At 40.1% G+C, this 14,334-nt stretch overlaps 1 protein-coding gene across 8 annotated transcripts in view; it reads left to right on the forward strand.

Moving 5' to 3' along the window:
- Positions 1-14,334, forward strand: part of sh2b3 (SH2B adaptor protein 3) — a 50,122-nt gene that overhangs the window by 5,858 nt on the left and 29,930 nt on the right. The window contains exons 2-4 of one of the 8 annotated variants that reach the window (XM_067522208.1): positions 6,084-6,246; positions 8,767-8,895; positions 10,017-11,213. In XM_067522208.1, coding sequence (XP_067378309.1) covers positions 10,047-11,213 — 1,167 coding nt within the window. In that variant the 5' untranslated portion in view covers positions 6,084-6,246; positions 8,767-8,895; positions 10,017-10,046. The remainder of the gene's footprint in view (positions 1-6,083; positions 6,247-8,766; positions 8,896-10,016; positions 11,214-14,334) is intronic. The other 7 variants (XM_067522209.1, XM_067522207.1, XM_067522210.1 and 4 more) reach the window with 7 other exon arrangements.

The following is a 14,334-nucleotide window of genomic DNA, read 5'->3' on the forward strand; positions in this document are numbered from 1 at the left end:
GAATTCAGGACCAGGGCTTGAGAATATTAAAACCATAACAAACACTCTATGTACCCAGTAGTATTTTGCCTACACATATAACAACAAACTGCATATGCATTACAAAAAATAAGTCTTCACAGCTGTTAATGCCTTTTTTGTTCATTGTTTTTAGATCAGACCTTTCAAAACAAATCGTCCACTAATTTATGAATTAATTTATAAATGTTTCACAGCAGCTACAGGAAAATCCAAACTTGGACAACTGTTCTTGACCCGTAGCTCTATTTATATAGTGTGGGTATATCAGGAATATAATTTTTTTTACAAAACATCATGAAAAAATTAAATTACGTATTTTAGCTTTTAGAACATACTTTACACAAACAAACATTTCCATGACTTTGTAAATCCAAAACAAACATGTTGTCCTGTACTGATGCTGCACTTAGTTGTGATGTAGCTGCAGGCTCTTCTTCACGTGTTTTACCCTGGGTCTGCTGATGCTTTCCTCGGGCTATGGTAAGCTAGAGCAGGGGTTATCTCATGTTTCAGTGCTACTTCCTCCTTCACAATATGTTCTTCAATTATGTAAGCCGTGCACATCTCGCTTTCTGCTCTGTTCATTATCAAAGCTCTTTCACATCTCACTTCACATAAACAGGAACACTGAGACTCAGCCAGTCCCATCACTGCAAGTGCAGATCTTCTTTTATGTAGCTGCTCAATCAGGCATCAAATTAGCAAAAAAGCACTTTTAACTGCATGTTGCTGTAGTCAGGTTTTGCCAGTTGCCTGTGATACATAGCAACTTGTTGCATTCACATATAAAACACAAAGTAAGAGTGATGGAATAAGGTCACACAGTGTCAGTTCATGTTAACTGGAATAAACAACATATCAGATGTTGGAACTGAGAAATTTTACCATTTCGTGGAAAAAATATTTTATCTTATTTTTAATTTTATAGAAGATACAAATCTCAATGTAGCATCCCCTCTTCTTTTAACAACTCTCTGTAAATGTCTGGAGGTTAGGAGACCAGTTGCTGGAGTTTAGGAGAGGAATGTTGTCCGATTCTTGTCTGATGCAGGATTCTAGCTGCTCAACAGTCCATGGCCTCTGTTGAGTGATTTTCCGTTTTATGACGAGGCAAATGTTTTCTATTGGTGAAAGGTCTGGACTGCAGGCAGGCCAGCTCAGCACCCGGACACTTCTCCTGTGAAGCCGTACTGTTGTGATGGATGCAGTATGTGGTTTAGCATTGACTTGCTGAAATATGCAGGGCCTTCCCTGAAAGAGTTATTTTCTGGATGGGAGCATATGTTTCTCTAAAACCTCTATGTACTTTTCATTGATGTTGCCTTTCCAGATGTGTAAGCTGCCTACATAATAGGCACTAATGCGCCCCCATACCATCAGAAATGCAGGCTTTTGAACTGTCTGCTGATAACAAGCTGGATGGTCCCTCTCCTCTTTAGTCTGCAGGACATGGCCTCCATGGGTCCACAAAGTATTACAAATTTCTATTAATCTGACCACAGAACACTTTTCTTGCCTTCAGCAAGGCAAGGCACCTTTATATGGCATATTTCCGAGGCAAAGAAAAGCATAAGAACATAAAAACAAGAATACAATCAATTTGAACAAATGAATTAGAAAAAAATGTTGAAATACAATGAAACAAAAATAGAACAAAAAACAGCTAAAGTACAGTTACAGTGTCATTAAATTGATCAATATATTAGCTGTATAGACAGGTGTGAAAGTCGACTAACACCGTGCGAGGATGATGCATGGCATTCTTGGGGAAAGTGTTTTCATAAAGAAAAGTAGACCGGTGTGTGGTAAGCATGGCTGCTCTCTGCTATTTAAAGAACTAATTCAGTGATCACACAAACCCACCCTTCAGATCTGTGCTGTCAAATAATGCAGAAGAATCACTGTCAGAGTAGATTTAGTTCTTCCTCGAAATTCAGAATTATATTCATATAATCCAGTATTAGAGTAAATACCACAGCTGTTCTATGGTATGAAGTCAGTTGAGAGTTTCTTGATGTGTATACCCCACTGCACCACTTTTTACATTGTCATACATTACCACCACCTGAATGTGTATTTTTAGCAAACTCAGAGGAATTGGTTGTAACTTGCACCATAGATTCATCACAAACAATATTTTAAGTAGCAACTCTGGTACTTGAGAGTTTGATGTTCTTTCCACCACTGAAGTAAGCATGGAAATTTATTTTGTGCACGTGTATGCGCCTGTGCATGCGTGTACAGTATCTTTGCATGTGTGCACTCGTCACTGCTTGCCTGGCCAGGGCAGGGCTTCCTGTTGCTGTGATTGCTACCCAGGCAGAACCGAGATCCTCTACTCTCTGTTCCTCTAACTCTGCCACCTGGACCATCCCCCACAAAGCTGGCGCTATCCCCTGCTCTTTTTCTGCCTTTCAACCTGCCTTCTCATTATCCCCTCATCTTTCTTTCTCTTTGTCCTTTTGACTTTTGTTCGATCATATCCTCCTCTTCCTTTTCTTCTATTCTTATTCTCTTACTCCTTACTTACTCCCTCCCTTTCTTTTATAATAACACTGTAGCTCCTGCACTCACACAAACACTTATGCTTGCCCCATTTTGTAAATGTATCCGTACCTCTGTGATTCAGTCAGTGATTCAGAGGATGAAAATTCAAAGGTGGTAACAAAATCTGTTTTTATCCCAGACCTGTGGTGCACATGTTGCCACATTTTTCCTAATTTATTTATTTATTCCTCTCTAGGTTTTTCCGTAAAAACCAGAGCGTTTGATGTCTCAGAGAGCTTTGATGCCATGCGGACTAATTGAGTCGTAAGCAATAGATTGGATCCGGCTGATCTCTGTAATAAGGCCAGGGCTATATCAGGGTCAGAAGGATGTGGCTTGCTGTAAATTGTATTTTATATAATGAGTGCTTTGATTAGGAGAACATCCTATTTCTGTAGTAATGCATAACCAAACTGCTTGTGGAGTTGTACATGTGCACACGTTTTCAGACAAGTTGCTCAAACACATCTGTGTCTGCATGTTAACAAGACAAAGAGCCCAGCCTGTCACCCAATAGTAATTTTTAAATGTGACTGTAAAAACAAAGGTAGTTTGCAAAGGTGCAAGTAACACATTTACATGAGTGTTATTGATATATTATTGACATATTGATTTTACTGCTCACTTGCATCATGCTAGTTGTAATCAGATTTTTGAGAACAATATTTATATTATATTTGATTGAGGACATAAAATTGATTCTCAAATTATTGCTCCTTACATTATAAGCTTGTATTGTGATCTGATTAAGTTGCAGAATAGGGAACTTTCCAAACAATTGGGAGTGGGAGTGCAACAGAGCTGTAACAAGTAAAATATTTTTATTGCTGATTACTGTTTAAGCTATAAACAGTAATCATCAGGAAATTGTGAAAAAAGGCCATCACAGACACAAAATAACATCTTGATTTGCCTTTGTTGTCCAACTGAATTAAAAAAGATTATGTTCACTATGATAAGTATAATATCTTATATAAAACAACACAGCTCATGCCAATAAAGCTACCAACAAAAAGTAAAAAACAAACAAACCAAAAACTTGCAGTTTACCATATTGGGATTTCAGTTACGATTATGTCTTTAATGATTATGAAAACAAAATGATTATGACAAAATGATTATTGTGCCCCTTTCTGTTTTATGATGATACTCCTTTTGACTTGTAAATCCAGTGCAGCCCTTTCCTCTTCAGTAGTGTGCTCTTGCCCATTCACTAAAAACACCAATCTCCCTCTTCTTAGCTGGGTTGCAGCTTGATAAGTTCAAAGACATTCACAGCAAAATGGTTCACCTCCTAAAATCCTTTTGGCGTCCTGTCACGCACTCGGTTTTGGCAGCAGTTGTTTAGGCTAATGGTCAATGGTGAATTCCGTTTTGGATTATGTCCCAAAGATACTTGTTTCCAGAGCGTAAAGTGTTTCAGCTCAAGTCTTATTTTTACAAGAGGAACCACACTTTTCTGCCATCTTCCCAGGAATGTGTGGGCCCTTTATTGTTGTGTTTTCTCCAGTTTAGTGTGTGAGTAAAGGGTGTCAGAAAAACCTTAAATGTTATATTCTGATCCGGAGAGGCCAGAGGTAACTGGTTAAGGTTGGTCTAGATTAAAATAAGCAAAGACGCACATCTGTGGGCAAAAACACTTCACTTACAGCATCTACTTTCAAGTTTTGGGATCTAAATATAAGTTTGAACTGTAACATAGTGAGTGAAATGTGGCATGTTTAAAACTGAGTTGGCACAAAGATGAGCATGCAGCCATTTTCATTCCTGTCTACTTATGAATATGCGACCTGAAAGGTCTTCTGTGCCTCCATCCATTGAATCAAACAAGTGCTGTTCCCAACTGAGGACAATAGGGAGTGCACAGAGCTTTGTGAGGGCTGATGCCAACCTCTCGAGATATAAATAGGACCTCCCTGCAGCAGTGCTTCCACCAGCAGCACTGATAATTTTCTTTCTGTGCTGCAGACTTGGTAGATTTTATATATTTTTTTGTTTTGCACAGAAATGAATGCAGTGGTAATGTAATGCTATATTGGCATTATGGTCTGAGGCCAAAGCTTGGCAGTGTTTGTGCTGAAGGCAATGCGGGTTTCAAGGCTGCGTTTTATCTCTCCTCCACATAGGTCACATCCAGGACACTGTTTACTGGCCACCATAGGGTTACTGGTTGCTCTTCTATTTTGGTGTCTGGGCGTTTAGCGAGAACAACATACCACAGCAGCGCTTGCTCATCTCATTCAAGGTTGTGTTGTGTTAAAACCCAACTGTGAGCTGACAAAGAGTCATGGGGTTACTCATGTCGATACGATCAATTCACATGTGTCTTTTCACACATCCTGTTTCCTTCCTGCTTGATTAAAATCAGGTTTAGTTTAGTTCCACTTCTTGTGCTGGGAGCAGCAAACTTATGAGGGAAGGTAAGGGCTGTGCTGCCCATTTTTGTGCTTATTTATGCTGACTTGGTCTATTTAGAAACCATACAGCTCCCTGTCTAAAGTTGTGGTGAGACTGCAGTGCAGAGTGGACATCTTACAAACATTGAGAATGCATCAGGGCACTTTTTAATAATGGATTAATTTGCTAGTTGGTTAGTTTCTCTAATCAGAACATTGTGACGAATGCTCCACATATTTCTGGGTGCTCAGGTGACATCTTCAGATTGCTTGTGTATTGCATTTCCTCAAAAATGAGTGCAAGCATAGGAAATCCCTTATTTTGAGAGCTTAAAAGCAGAGCATGTTTGTAATTATTGCTTGGTTATGAAAATAGTTGGTGACATGTTATTTGTTGACTCATTGAGTTATTGTTCCTATTCTCATTCGGAACATGTGTCATAGTGGAGGTGAGTTTTGTGTAAAAAGACTGAGCATTATTTCAGCTTGTGTCCGTCACAAGCTGCTTTCCTGGCAGAGTATTTATTTATTTATTTTGTAGCAACATTTTGTGCCGTATTTTAAACAGCAGTTTTACAGACATCCTATAGGTTGAACTTGCAAACAGTAGCATTTATTTGGTTAAAGTTTTGTGGCAGATGTCGACATCTGCCACTAGGCCACGGTTGCTCAGGACAGCAGTTTCTCAGGCTGCTTGTGTCTGTGCTGCAGGAAAAGCTGCGCCAGATTTCTGTAAAGTACATACGAGAAGTTTAAAAAAAAGCAATCTGTGTGTGTGCGCGCATATGTGTGTCCGAAAGCATGGGTGTGTGTGTGTGTGTCACAGTGAAGAATGTAGGCATTGTTGAGGAAGATGAGGAGAAGGAGGGGCTGATGAGTAAGGTGAGGAAAACATTAAGAAAGGAGGGAATGCAGGAACTTCGACTGTATTGTGTAGGAATGTTTTTCATTTGTGACGTTTGTTTTGAATTGGACATTTTTTCTGTCATACCCTGCTGAGCCCTATCTAGTAAAAAAACAATAACATGATAATAACACTGAGCTTGTGTTGGAGGTCCTGAATAAAGGCTGAGAAAGGAAACAGAAAACTCTAATAACCTTTTGGTTTTTTTCCCACAGTTTGAATGTGGCCCTTTTAGGCCCTCAGTCTAGGTAAAGTAAAGGAAGTATGAAGCCAAACACATCTGGAGATCCTCATTCCAAAGGACAGAGAGGATGAAAAGAAACGGAAAACCATGGGAACAGAGACGTGCAAGCCCCCAGAGGGATACAAAGAGAGGAAGTGTGTGTCTATATATATATGTGTGTGTATGTGTATATGTGCATGTGCATGTTCTGTAGTCAGTGCTGAGTCATTGCTGGGCTGGCCAGGCAGATAGAAACAAGCTTCTGGGGGGGCCAGCTGGAGGGGCACAAGAGGGCATGCACTGAGCATGCTCTGAAAAGTACAGGAAGGGAATTAGTTGTTGTGACAGGACACATCCAGGAACTTTAGTGACGCAATATTTCACGAAGCCAAGTCCCCCCCCCCCAATTGACGTACGTCTCCCCTGGTATGTTTGATGATACTAATGAAAAAATGACCATTACTTGCTACGCAACACAATATTGTCTTTTTGGACCCAGTGAGAGAGAGAGAGATGTTAGCCGAGAGATAACGAGACATGTTGCTCCATGTTTGGTCTGACCACAACGCGCCCCCCCCCCCCAATTTCTTGTGGTTTTCTGTGATCTGTTGGACCACAGTCTGTGTCTCCCCCCCGTTGCAGCCCACACGCACTCATACTTCCTGTATTTAGAATAGACCCTTCTCTGCTGCACTGGAGGAAGATGGTATGTACAGTAGGCGCACGTTTTATCAAAGCCTTGTAAATACTGCTCTGTTTGAAGTCTTACTTTGAGTTTGCTCAACAGCTCATTTATGGCAAGCATGTGTACAGTATTATAGAAATGAGCTGCAGTTGTTATATAACATATGCTGGTATCTAGTAAAACATCTCCAGGGTCTTTAGATATCAGTGTTTTCCTGCCGGTAAGAAGTTTATGGTGACAAATTGAACCAGTTTGTTTATTTGATTAGTCAACAATATTGTGCTATGCAAAAAGTGTACCTGCTAAATAGATTCAAAGGCAGTGTAAAAACCTGGCAACTCTGCGGCTGATTATACAACATTTTATCATCCATGGGCTGTCTTCATAAACCCTGAAGCTACACTCTTGCATCAGCTAAGGTCTGTTGTGGTTCTTTGAAAACGTGTCCTTCCGCTTACTATTCTACTATAAATATGGGTTGAGTGTCTAGAAGGTCAGCAGTGTATACACACTTCAGGGAACAGCTAAAGGGCGTTTGAAAAAATAAAGGATAGTGGTATGGCTCTTAATGAATACTTAAGAAGGCTTCCGGTTTCCTGTTTTATGTTAAACTCTTAAACCACTACCTTGTGTCTTTCTAGTAACAAAAATAGCAGTTATTAAGGTGGATAGGTGAAAGTATGGCTCGATTTTGTTAACATTTTTATGCAGTCAATGAAAATGGTGCTTATGATGTATTTGTGTAGCAAGCAACTGAGTTATCAGTTTTTATTTGTTTTGTTTTTTTGCTAAGTTAGACAAGCCTACAGAGATTAAATTAATGAGCATACAGTTTATCAGAATGCAGCAACAGATCCAAAGGAAATGAACAAGGCACAGAAAAGAGAATAAAAAGCAGCAGAGATAAAGCGTAGGAAGTCAAGGATACCCAGGAACTACTTCAATCTAAGCAGGAATTTTTTCTCAGAATGCTGGACAAATGGAGGGGGTGTTCTGGTCGCCACTGTTTAATCATTAGGTCCATTCAGGAACTCGCCCCTTTCTTTTCTACTCCATTTTTGCTATCTGTTCTCAAAGAAGAAAAAAGTACAATAACAAATTTTAACCATTTAGAAAAATGACCGTACTTATGTCAGTCTAACTCCACAAATGATGACAGCATGCAATAAGACCAAACTGCCAATTGGACGGTGACATATTCTAAATCACCATTATTCCCTTCAATGGCCAAAAACTTTGAGCAGCAGCTGGGTCTGTTCAAGGGGTAAACAAGTCTGCTGTTTTTAGTGTTTTATCAGCATCTGCTGCATATGGAGGGAGAACATGATCATCACTCAAATAACAGCATGTAATACACAGAGCTCCCTGTGGCATCATGAATGGTTAGTGTCATATATCTAACCAAACAGAATTCAGAGTAAAGCCTCATCAGTACACATTATTGGTTAAAACAGATAATTTTTAAGTGTAACTATTGTCTTAGTGAGTGCAATGATAGGTTCTTAGTTCTTAATTTCCACAATTAAGTTTCATATAATAAATAGGATGTAATTGTCCTGACCTACTGAAGGCTTCACCGTGAGAATAAAAACGCAAAAGAACCCCAAAACACGTCACATGTAAACGGTGAAAGCCTAGCAGACAGTGGTGTAATTGAGAAATTTGCTCAATCTACTTCCTCAGTCACAGCCTCATTGAGTGTCTGTCAGCGAATGACCTATTGCTATTTTCATTCATTTCAAATTGCACAGATGTCCACATCATTGCAACTCAAAGCCAACTTTGTTAATGGTTTTCACTCCTGTTTTCATAAATATTTAAATACAGTAGCTCATGAAAGTCTGTGAACCCTGTAGAATTTTCTCTATTTCTGTACAAATAATGTTTAATTCGTTGTTTAAGCATTTCGAAAAACTAGATAAAAGAATCTTATTTAAACAGATGAGAAAAAATATACACTTTTTTTCTTTTTTTTTGTCAATTACTTCAGAAAATCATCCACTTCTGGGATTATCAGTTCATCTGAAGGTGGATTGATTCAGTCAAAGGGATGACAGTTGTGTGTCCAAATAAACTTTGATGGGAATGGTTGACTAACAAAGATCACAAGAAGAACAAGGTGCGTAATAGTCCAGGAGTCACAATGAACCCCCAGGGTAAAAGGCTGTTGGGAGATTGGGTTCAACCATCCACAGAACAAAAGTAGATCTTGAAATGGCTTGAATGAGAAGCGAAATGTTGGGCAGTGACCAAACACTACATTAAAGCATAAAGAACCTTATCCCGTCTGTGAAACGTGGTGGTGGCAGTATCATGATTTGGGCCATTGCTGCTTTTTTGGAAAGGGCTGCCCGCCATTATTGACGAAGCTATGTTAAGTTTGAGTCCTACAAGCAAGTTCTACCGGAAAATGTTAAGATATTGATCTGTTAACTGAAGATCAACAAAGAGCAAAAAAACAAACAAACGAGAGTTAAAACCGAAGAGATTTAAAGTTTTGAAATAGCTGAGAACTGCTGTGGAATGAACTGAGGCAGGTATCACTGAGATTAAGCTGTACTGTAAGGAGCAATTGACTAAAATCCCTCCAAATTGATGTACAGGGCCAGCAAACAAATAGGGGAAACATTTAGTTAGTTATTTCTGCGAAAGAGGTCACACCAATTATTGAAGGCATGGTTCATACAACACACAAACATAGAAGATTAAATAATTTTTCACAATGATTAAACAATAAGTGAAATGGGTTTTGGATTGATAAACCTTCAGCCCCCACTGTATATGCAATGACAGTGTTTCTGCTCTTGATTAAATCAACTTTTTTCCCATAAATTGAATGGTGACCTATTGTACTTTTTAGTGAACTGTTGTCGCCTTTATCTATTGGGATACTCTATGACTGGTTGGTTGCCAGAGATTCTTTGCAAGGCCATGTAATCCAATTTGGAAAGTTTAAGATAGATAAAATCAGACTCTTGGCTGTCTCTATTCTAAATTTCAAGTAATTGAAAAAATTGCTGTGACTGTTTTTCGTGTTTCATCTTTAGTGCTTCAGTTCTTGCACAACTCACTGTATTATCTTGATCTGATTCTAATTACATTTCTGTGTCTCTCCTTTTGTTTATCCCTCAATCATCTTTTTTTCTCAAACTTATCTACTCCTCCACTTCTGTCTCTAAATCGATCTGCTGTCCACTCATCCATTTCTCCACATCCTGTCTCTTTTTCAAATTTCTACAGCAGTGATTCTCAGCCGGTTTGGTTACTGCAATGAATGGTAACACTATTCATCCTGCCAACACCACCACAACAGCAGGAGGGGGCACAGGCGTGGGAGCACCCCAGAGAGGCTGGAGGGAGTTCTGCGAGCTGCACGCCATCGCCACAGCCCGGGAGTTGGCTGGACACTACCGGAGCTTCGCCAGAGAGCGGCCACATCATGATGTACTCGCACCAGAGACCTTTTCCAAGCAGTTCACTGACCTCTTCCAGCAGCACTTCTGCTGTGAGGTTAACAAAGATGGCTCTCCGCTCAGCCAGAACACATGTGCTACTGCTACTAGTAGTGCTTTCTCCACATCTCAAGTGCCGCCTCCCTTTTCATCACAGACTTTAAATGGTCGAGTGCATATAACCTCTTTGTCTGGGGTGCAGGACTATCGGGAAGCGGGCCGGCCAAGTGGAGGACCTGCTTTACTTTCTGGTTTGTCACCAAAAGTGGAGTCGGTGGTGCACCGAGAACAGGAGCAGCCGCTTCGATGTGCTGCTGGAAACTCCTCATCAGGAAACCCAGTGGTGCTCAGCGGGTTGAGCCGGAGCGTCGGCAGTGGGGCCCTGCCGATTCGTAGCCGTAGCAATGAGGAAATTTCTGGCGCAGATCATCAGGTATCTGAACGGTACTCATCAGATTCCTCAACCTCCAACCCTGGACATTCTGAAGTCACACACTTCCCTTTTAGTCATATCCAGCTGAACTTAAGGAGGCTCAAGGAAAGCTCTCCCTCATCCCAGGACCAGTCTTCCAGCAACCCTACAAACAGTAACAACAACCCACCAAATAATGGCGACAGAGTGAGCGAGATTTCCTCAACAAATGAGGAAGTGTCATCTTCCTCCTCTTCCTCCCACTCTTCTTCTTGTCTGAACTCTGAAGCCACCCCTCCAACCACTTCCCACCGGTCTGTGGCTGCAATAGCCTCTCACATCCTGAATAGTTTCCGTCGGTTCCACAAGAAAAGCATGAGACAAAGGAGGTCGGAGGTGAGCGGCTGCTGTAAAGAGGGTCATCTGAAGTACTTAATGGTGGATGACACTATCTCAGACTCTCAGCCCCGCTGGCAACGCTGCCACCTGCTGGTCAGGAGGATCAGGGAAGCTCAAAGTGGAGGAAGAGGAGCAGTGGAGATATACCAACTGGAGCTGTATGATCCTCCAAAGGTACAAACACATGTCCATATAAACATTTTATATTACATATATGGAATATGCAACAGGAAGTTGGCTTATCTGCACAAAATGTTTTTGCATGCATAAAGTCAGTGTGCCTTTGGTGATTCATCACCAAATTTGTTTTGGTTACAGCAGTGGGAGCAGCGTTGATTCTTTTATTGTTATGCATTGCAGAGGTTTAGGGTAAAGCCGAAGCTTTTATAATATTAAATTGTACATAATTCAGATATTTTAGTCATAAGGAAAATTCATTGTCATTGGTCTGAAAAGCATGGGTTTTTTTCTCCCTATTACAAATGATGCAAAAAAAAATATATCGTGAGGAGTCAGTAGGAGGGTGTCTGTTAAACAACCAATTATGCAGATTACTGCTTATGACTTCCTATCACAAATTATAGTCAGACATTATCAGAAATGATTCACTGAGAATCATTCAGAAATTATACATTCTGAGAATGAGACTCGAAGATTATTCTCCCATCTTAACACAAAATCTTATGGCGTGTATCCCATTCACAGAGGTGCTGGCAGGAGTGTTTTTAACTGTGGAAAAAACAGACTATCTGTTTTCACCCGCTCCCTTCCCATCATTATGCTTGGCTAGCTTAAACACTGTGTTATTCCCGCTCTGTATTTGGTGCAAAACCACGATAATGTGCTCTTCTAGCACAGACAAAGAAAACAAATACAATTCCAAAAACTGTTCCTTTAAGGTACATCTATAGGTGCAACATAGTTTGAGTTTCATATTTGAGAGTGCAGTGCAACAACACATGGCTGCATGACATAATCAGATTATTCACTATTGAAATCAAGTACAGACTTAAAGTTAGTTTAAATTCAGAACTGCATGGTCACAGTTTATATATTGGTTTACTTCATTTTAATATTGCTATCTCATTATTGACATACATTTCCTATAACTGCCATATATTAACACTGCACTCGCTTTTCATAATCATTATCTGATCATTTTCACTGTTGTTCTTGGTATAGCATATGTCTGTTTTTTATACGTCTGTGTTTCACAGGATGGTGTGTCTTCTGTTCTTGCAAATGTTTTTTAAGCTTCTTCTCAGAACTCTGCACAGCGCTGAAACAGCTGGCATGTTCCTCAGCTTGGGTTTCATATGTATGCAAGATACTGCACTGTGGATTTGTTTGTGCTAATCAATAAGATGGAAACCCGCAAATGCCTATCAAGGGTTGCTTAATGTCAGCTTAATGCCAGTCGGTGTCATAAATGCATGTACATACTCTAAATTAACACACACAAATACACACAGAGGCACAAAGTCATTTCCTGTTTCCAGCTGTTTTAGTCACAGGGGTTTCCCCCCCACCTCGTTCAGATCATCTATTTTCTCTGCCTGAGTTTGTATTGTTTTCATAAATAATATTTTGCCGCATCTAAAAAGCTCCTTTTTGGTGTACAGTTTGCCACATGACAGAACAAGACAAAGCTGTGATGAATTTCTGCTTCGTCTCATAAAACTGTGAATGTTTACAGGTGGTTTTTATCACATTTTTGCCGCCTGCGATGGATTTGTTTTTCATCTTCAGCTTAAGTGTGTGTTGTCATGCTGAGCAGTGTTTGATGTGAACTGAAAAAGTTAAAAGGGTGATGTGATTAGTCTAGTCACAGCTTAAACTAATGAAAACTAATCAAAGCTTTACATCTGTTTTTGCCTTGTGTGCAGAGTAGCAGTGTCAGAGTAGAACTCCTCATTTGTTTCACAATGATAACCTTTAAAGATAGAGTAAGAAATAGTTTGCCCTTTAAGCCACTTAAGAAAGCTTTAGAAAATTGAGTTACAGTTGGTCATGATAAAGATAAATTTACTCTGCCTGTGCCTCACTGATTAGCGTCACACATTTCTTTATAATAATGCAGTTTTCATGCATTAATATAGGTCCTGATTTGCCCAATGTGAGATTTTGAGTTACATTACCTCCGAAGATTCTGCAACATTCGTGTATTTTTTTACTCTTTTGTGAGCAGATATGCCTCCTACACTATTTCCTGTTTGTTTGGGGTTTGCTTCATCCAGTCATAACTTGTCTGCTTATTAATCGATAAATAAAACATTGAACCAAATAGTCAGAAAATGTGAAATTGTCACATTTCAATTTGTGTATTTGAGTAACTTGTATTTTTAAGTTAAGGAAAGACAGACAGCTCATCATGGCACAGCATGATGTCCTTTTTAGATATACTGTATGCATGCTTGGCTCCCCACATGAGACCTTATGGCATCAAACCCTGCAATGTGTCCAGATGGGGCCAGCTGCAAGGCTTCATGTGCTTGCACACCCAGTCCCCCATGATCTCAAAACCAGTAATCAGAGCTGCTCTGGTGACTGCTGTCCTAGCCGCCGTCATCTACAGTATAAGGTCGCTGGATGCACAGTTTCGCCTCTTCGGGGTGTGTGCAAATGTGTGCTCTGTCACAAACAGCGAGGTCACTGAAAAAGACATTGCATGCATGTGTGAGTTTGAGTGTGTACTGTATGTGTGCTTGCAGTGCTTTATATTTAGCAACCCTCAACTCTTCAGCCAGCTGCAGCTCTAACCATTTGTGTGAGGTAATTCAGTTGATGATAGAGCCAGAGCTCTGTGTGTGTGTGTGTGTGTGTCTGTGTGTGCGTGTGTGTGTAATCCTAGCAGGGCAGACAATTAAGGCCTTGGGAATGGCCTTAAAAGGAAGGAGAGTTGTGGACTATCATCCACACATTTGACCATATACAAGTAAAAGCGCATGCATTCAGGACAAGTAATTTAAACACACAAAGTTTAAATTTGTTGGAGTGGCTGTGTTATTGTGTTTGGTTCAGTTTCTTTTCTGTGGATGTACATTTTGGGGTTTCACACATCTGTGGCTTCTTTCTTTAACTGCATGCGTGTTGGTGTATAAGCATGCAAGCCTGCATGGTGCACAGTGTCTTGCCTGCACAGAAAATAGTTATCCATGGGTATAGTTCGTGTGTGTATTTTTATTTATATCTTTGTGTTTGCGTGAGATTCACTAGTGATATCAGTGAGCTCATTTAGCACAAAAGAGGAAGCTGCAGGGAAACTGATAATGTATTCGAGTGAGAAAGCTCCAGT

Source organism: Channa argus, chromosome 11 (genome assembly GCF_033026475.1).
Source record: "Channa argus isolate prfri chromosome 11, Channa argus male v1.0, whole genome shotgun sequence".
NCBI lineage: Eukaryota > Metazoa > Chordata > Actinopteri > Anabantiformes > Channidae > Channa > Channa argus.